The following is a 6,526-nucleotide window of genomic DNA, read 5'->3' as shown; positions in this document are numbered from 1 at the left end:
CGAACAGACGGGTTCGTCGTCATTTTCAGAAACAGGTTGCATTTAGAAAGGAATAGCCATTGCTTGTATAAAAGAGTTTATTTTATACATTAAATGTAAGCAATTAAAAACACCCCGACAATGATTTTTGAAAATATATTTTTTGGTCTAAAACACTTTAATTAGATGTTATTTCTTTAACTGCGCAATAGTGCACCGGTAGGAGCTGGTACTTATAACCAGCGCTCCTTATCAACGGCATTCTGTTCCGCTTCCTGATTGGTTCGTTTGGCTCAAATTCTAGCCAATGAAAGCAAGGCGCAGGAGATTCGGATCCTCGACTGAAAACGCTGCCGACTGCGAAGCATCGCTGCTAAATTGGAATAAATATTCCAGAAAAGGGCCGCTCTCTACTCTCTAAACTGGATTTAACAGAGCGAAGCACGCTAAGGTAAGGCTGAATTTCGGCGTCTTCGAGCCCAGAGCCTCTTCGAGGAAACCCCGCCCGTCATGCAAGCTCAGCCACGGAAGACTCCCTTTTATGCGAGCGAGTTTAAATTAGCTTATGTGCTAAAGCCGTGAAGAGTTGTTGTTTTTTTGGCTTTGTTTTTGGTGTAAGTGCGCCATTTTCTGCTTTGTGCAATCCAGCAGCAGCGGCGACTGGACGGTTGTTTTCGCGGGATAAAGGTGAACGGAGCTGCCATGCCTATCACCAGAGGGAAGAAAGCCAAAGAGGCCGCAGGGAAAAAGGCGTCCAAGGTGAATGCAGCCGCCTCGGAGAACCAGGTGAGCGGAACGGGCAACAGGAATCTCTCTTTAAGACAACAACAAAGCATGCGACGCAACAAGTGTGAGCGTGGCACGCATTGCAACGACGCAATACTTGCAAGAGGATTTGCCTGATTTGTTGTGCTGCTTGTGCTTCAGGAAGAGGCCACTCAGGTGAAGCGCTCCTCGTCTCCTCCTCACGGAGCTCCCAAGAAGAGGACCGCCTTCATCGACATCACCAATGTGAGTTGTGTGTGTGTCTTTCTTTAGAGAAATATGGCAGCTTGCTAAATCGGCCTGAAAAGTGGCATTAAACTAGGCGCAACATGTTACCTAGAAGAGATGCAATGTGTCAAGTATTGGCGAGGAGATGATTACTATTTCTATTTATTTATTTATAGAAAAATCATTAAAATATTGTACCAAAACAGAATCCTAGTATTATGTCATTTGGTGCAACTTTCCTTTTTTGTGATGCACTGACTACAATGTAGTCTTTCACTCCAAGGTACATTTTATTTTTTCTTATTTGGGGTCCAGCGCTGTGCTTTAAATAAATGCTGCGTTCCAGTTACCTCGGAACTCAGAGCTGGGTTGGACGTCAAACCCGACTGCAAGGCGTCCCAGTTAAAAAGTCGCATTTTCAACATGGCGTACCTCTTACAAACATTTTAAGCTTTACCCTTCATATGCAAACACCACTTTTAATTTGTTCAGATTAGAGGTGCTACATGCAACAATAATTTTTTTTCACTCCATGTGTGTCGTGTAAAATAAACGTGTCCAAATCGCAGCTTATTGTTGGGCCATATTGAAAAAGTTGATTTGTAACTGAGGGTAGTCGTAGTTATCACTACTCTGTGTGTGTGTATAATAAGGTAAACTTGATCAATATGAAATTCTTCTTTTACACTTTGACAACTCCTCGGGACATGATTTTATTTATGTCGCATGTTTGCGCTTTTTAATTATTACTTCTTGAAATTCTCATCCAATCTGCCTCCAGGCTCACAAGGTGACCATCAGCCTTCCAGGTAGGAAGAGGGAGTCGGCGAAGAAAGTTGAAAAGAAGACCAACTCTGCCTCGGTGCTGTCAAAGAATCAAACAAACCTACAAAAGTACTTTTTAAAGATCTTCTGGGTTCATTTTCTGTCGTCGTTCTTCTCGCCCGTTGCCTTTACCTCCCAGCCTCTCGCCCCCTGCAGGTCGTCATCCGTGAGCTCCGAGGGATCGCCGGCCGAGAAAGAAAGGTCCGACGTAGAGGAGGAGAAGAAGACCAACGAGGAGCCGCAGCGGGATGACTCGTCTCCGGCAGAAGAACCTGTAGATGTTTCGTCCCCTGGTGCCCGGGAAGTGCCGGCACACATCCAGAGGCAGCCTGTAAGAAGAAGCGCACATTTCTAAAACTACTTTCACGAGACGGCAGGTCTTGATGCTCGACTCCGAAAAGCGACACGCGTGCTCACGAGAATGTTGACGTCACACGGCAGCATTATTACTTTATGGAAGTAATGATGGACGGAGTCGTTTATGGATCCATTTTTAAAGTTTAATCAGTAACGGGAACTGACGATATCATCACAAAATCATGACAAGCTGAAGGAAGCTAATGGAAAAGCACAACTACTAGCAATTTTCTTGTGGAGCATCGACGGCAATATCAGTGGAGAAGTCTGTCTGGATGTGCAGTCAGAGCCAACTGTGGTGGGATTGTGATGCGATGCGCTTCAGTGTCCATAAGTTCATGATTAGAATTTTCAGCCGCCGTTTATGTCCGGATTTAGCGAGCCTGGCTTCTTCTGGTTCATAATAATTGCTCATGTCTCATCAGTGACATAAAAATTGGTTAAAAAGCGACATGACCACGCAAAGATCGGAATCGATCCGTTCAGTTGGGGGTGAAAAAGGTGGATTTGGGTCATGCTGTGTGAACGCAGCCTAAAGTTGGGTAAAAGTAAGCCTCGTGTTTTAACTCCACATTCCTTCGACTTGTACAGATCCCAGCAGAGTTTGACATCGACTCTGATAACTCTGAAGACTGTTACATGTGTCCTGAGTATGCAAAGGATATCTTCGACTACCTGAAAAAGAGAGAGGTGAGGGAACTCTAGAAAACCTTCAACATTGAGTATTTGTGTCTTTTGTTGTTAGTTCAGCTCCATAATCCTCAATTGTTCGCTTTCAGGAAAAGTTTGTCCTTTCCAACTACATGGACAAGCAGCCCTACCTCAGCCCAGACATGAGGACCATCCTGATCGACTGGCTGGTTGAAGTCCAGGTGATTCATTCAGCCAGTGTGTTTGTCGGAAAAGATCAAAGAGCCTTTTGATCTTAGAAAAACATTTTGATAACTTGAACAGCGGTTGCCTTTCTGATCTCTTCATCGTGTTTCTTTTTTCTTACATAGGAGAACTTTGAGCTGTTCCACGAGACTCTCTACTTGGCCGTGAAGTTGACAGACCACTACTTGTCAAAAGTCCCCATCCACAGGGACATGTTGCAGCTCGTCGGCTCTACCGCCCTGCTGATCGCCTGCAAATTTGAGGTGAGAATTTTTTCTTTTTTTTTTTTTTCCAGCTGGTTTGAAGTGACATTTCACTTTGAACCGTTTTGAGCCTTTTCGTCGTTGGTTGCAGGAGCGCTGCCCGCCCCCCATCGAGGATTTCCTCTACATCTGCGACGACGCTTACAAACGGCGCGAGCTCATCAACATGGAAGCCAACATCCTGAAATCGCTGTCGTTCGACATCAACATTCCCATTCCGTATCGGTTCCTCAGACGCTACGCCAGGGTGTGTAGGCTTTAGTCGCAAATGTTGTTGTACGGCAGAGCGATTGAAGACTTCAGGTCCAACATGGCTTAACTTTTTTTCTTTCTTTGTTCTCCCCCTGCAGTGTGTGAATGTCGGCATGGACACGCTTACTCTGGCTCGCTTCTTCTGTGAGATGAGTCTGATGGAGATAGACTTTGTGCAGGAGCGCGGCTCTCGGCTGGCATCGGCCTGCCTGCTGATGGCGCTGGTCACCAGAAACCTGGGAGGATGGGTAAGCGACCTCCAGCTCACACAAAAACCTAAACCACAGCTGCCCTCGCTTTCACTGTTTTGAATCGGTGACAGATTTCAGAGCAGAAATTAGCCCAAATTTTAACTGTACTTTTTTTTTTTTTTATGGGTTTCTCCTGTTTGGGCTTTTTTGATCACGAACTGAATCTTGTGCGTGTAGATCAGCTATGAGGATTAGTAATTTCCTTGTATATGGAATATATTCAGAAGTTCCCAGATAGGATGTGTCCCAACTCAGGGGCTGCATCCTTCAAAGTCCGCATTTGAAAGCCGATTACGTATTGCCTTTCATATCAGTCAACATCGATGAGTTAAGTTTTTTTGTTTTAAAGATCTGAAATATTGGAAAAACTGGTGCTGTGATACAGTTTTGTCTTCACTTTTATTTTTAAGCAGTTTACTTCTGATCTTTTTTTTTTTTGAAGGGCAGTTTTGTTTGCGGACTTCATAATCTGTTTATGGGTTCAGTAATGCGAGTTTTATTTCTGTTTTAGTGCTTTTTTTTAGATGGTTAAAATATCTTCCAGTTCCAATGATCATTGTTCTTCACAAAATAAAAGTTCATTAACCTTTGAGAGGGTCAATTTGGCAATGGTCTCAAATCAATTATGTATCACAATAATTTCAATAATTTATCTTCTAGCAACAATAGTCATTGTGACAGGCCTGCCTACATCCCCCCAGAATGATGTGAGGTTCTGGACTGGATTTCAGTGAAACTATTGAGCATTCCTATTGATATTAATACACGTCTGTCGTGTATTAATATTGCTATTGAGTTATTTCCCAGCCCTACAATTGCATCAGTGATGCAACAAAGACGGCCCAAATATGAAAGGCTCCTCCCAAAGCATTCTTCTTTTCTCTGGATTTGAAGAACAAGTCTATCATTGACAGCCCAACCTTTCCCAAGAGTCATTGCAGGCCGAATGGGAAAACTTTTGTTCAACAAAATGGTGGACAAAGCAGGAAACGAGTACATCTTATAGAAATATATTAAAATCTAATATTGCAAAGATGGAAGCTTATATAGGTTAAGTAGTAAGAGTTTTTGCCAAAGTATTTTTTACAATAGACTGTAAAACCTCTCATGAAATGTTAAACCCCAAAGCTGGATGTAACTCTTCTTCCGTGTTGTCGCTCCTGCAGTGTCCCATCCTGCAGTTCCACTCCGGCTATCAGGTGTCTGACTTGAAGCCTGTGGTCAGGAAGCTCCACTCTATGCTTCAAGCTCCATCCGACGATAACCTGAAAACCATCCGGAACAAATACTCTCATAAGTAAGTCTGCAAAGAAAAATACACTTGGCGATATTGCTGTTCTGAGATGGAGGGGTGAACAATGCAGAACAATTTATTTCTTTCCCGCAGGGTATTTTTTGAAGTCGCTTCTCTTCCTTTGGTTGACATTAATGTCCTGGAGAAAGCCTTGGCCTCTTCGTGAAGATGGAGAAATGGTCTGAAAGACGTTAAGTTGAGTGAAACCTCCCATTAGAACAAAAACGTTGTACATAATTTAATGTTTAATATTTATATGTAGTCCAGTTTGTCTTCCATGTGAAGTTGGAAATAAAACCAGTTCTCAAGGAGTGTTCTTAATGTGGGCATTGTTATTAACAGGTTAAACTTATTTTATCAATGGATTTGTTTTTGTTTTTTTATATAGGTTTTTATAAGATCAGTGAAATTATAATTCATTAGTAATCTGTAAACTCCTCTGTGTGTATACTTACTAATGGATTATGCACTGGCCCACAATTTTTTAAAAAGATTTCAGACATTGTTCACGTTAGCAGCTATGCATGCATTTCTGGATTGTACAGTGTTTATCATGTTAAGTATAAAATTTGTATAAAAGAAAACCAAATAATGCTGTTCCTTTGTTTTTTTGTTTTTTTTTTGTCATGGCTGTCATGCGAAGTCTTAAAATAAAGAAATGTTTTACTCTTTACTCCAATGACTGATTATTTCACTCTTATTCAGACACTTCCCGTTTATTACGTTGAACTTTAAAGTGACTTCGAGTTGCAATTTTGATTTCCGGTGACTGTAATTCTTCTTCTTGTCCACTGGAGGTCGGTGTCGCCACATGAATAATTTTGTATGTTTTCGGACCGACAGGATCACAAAGGACTGGGAAAGAAATTTGGGAGGTAAAAGGGCTTTGTTGCATACACACAAACTTATTGGATGCAGAAATGAGACAAAGACTTAAAGATTCACGCCAGTCAAGTTTGGCCTCATTTACCCAGAAAACATTCAGTTTGTCCCACAATTAGCTTTCACCAACAGAACTACGACTGGTCCTCGACAGATGTTGGCTCTTGGTAGCTTAAAATGATTTAAAAACACTCATTTGCTCCTGTATTTTTTTGTTTTTATTTAAACAGTTCAGTGTTTCAACCAAATTCAGTGGCAGAAGACCATGTTCTCAAGACTACCTGACATTTTTCTTTTACACACATTGCAAAATAATGTGTATTAAAGAGGTTGCACTGAAGGTTGTTTGCACCCATATAGCCATTGTGGTGCATTTTGGGATGCGCAGTGTGAACATAACCAACTGGTGGGTCACTGAGAGAAGATTCTGCAGTGAACCACTTTTGTCTCTTGGGACTTGACCTTGACATGCCTGGTCTGAGTTAATTGTAGCTCTGGCTGTTTGCTTATGGTGATTTGACAGCTGAAAAGTGGAAGTCTGTTCTGCCTACCGT

The 6,526-nt window shown here is 42.1% G+C and overlaps 1 protein-coding gene across 2 annotated transcripts; it reads left to right on the top strand.

Annotated features, from left to right (window-relative positions):
- Positions 1 to 304: 304 nt before the first annotated feature.
- Positions 305 to 5,401, top strand: ccnb3 (cyclin B3). 2 transcript variants are annotated; one of them, XM_014471538.2, is made up of 12 exons: positions 305 to 430; positions 631 to 765; positions 907 to 990; positions 1,754 to 1,866; positions 1,954 to 2,128; positions 2,746 to 2,844; positions 2,934 to 3,026; positions 3,156 to 3,293; positions 3,385 to 3,540; positions 3,644 to 3,793; positions 4,963 to 5,093; positions 5,184 to 5,401. In XM_014471538.2, the coding sequence occupies exons 2-12, from the start codon at positions 682 to 684 to the stop codon at positions 5,254 to 5,256; spliced, it is 1,296 nt and encodes a 431-aa protein (XP_014327024.1). In that variant the 5' UTR covers positions 305 to 430; positions 631 to 681; the 3' UTR covers positions 5,257 to 5,401. The 2 variants fall into 2 exon arrangements, with proteins under 2 accessions (XP_014327024.1, XP_023201654.1); XM_023345886.1 differs by having other exon boundaries at positions 628 to 765.
- Positions 5,402 to 6,526: the final 1,125 nt, after the last annotated feature.

The sequence above is a fragment of the Xiphophorus maculatus genome, chromosome 14 (assembly GCF_002775205.1).
Source record: "Xiphophorus maculatus strain JP 163 A chromosome 14, X_maculatus-5.0-male, whole genome shotgun sequence".
Taxonomy (NCBI): Eukaryota; Metazoa; Chordata; class Actinopteri; order Cyprinodontiformes; family Poeciliidae; genus Xiphophorus; species Xiphophorus maculatus.
This window is presented reverse-complemented; position numbering and strand designations above follow the sequence as displayed.

Excerpts from the sequence above, each read along its gene's own strand:
- ccnb3 (XM_014471538.2), top strand. The coding sequence starts at position 682 with ATGCCTATCACCAGAGGGAAGAAAGCCAAAGAGGCCGCAGGGAAAAAG. Across the intron at positions 2,129-2,745 it reads CACACATCCAGAGGCAGCCT|ATCCCAGCAGAGTTTGACAT; the intron begins GTAAGAAGAAGC and ends CGACTTGTACAG. Across the intron at positions 3,794-4,962 it reads CCAGAAACCTGGGAGGATGG|TGTCCCATCCTGCAGTTCCA; the intron begins GTAAGCGACCTC and ends TCGCTCCTGCAG.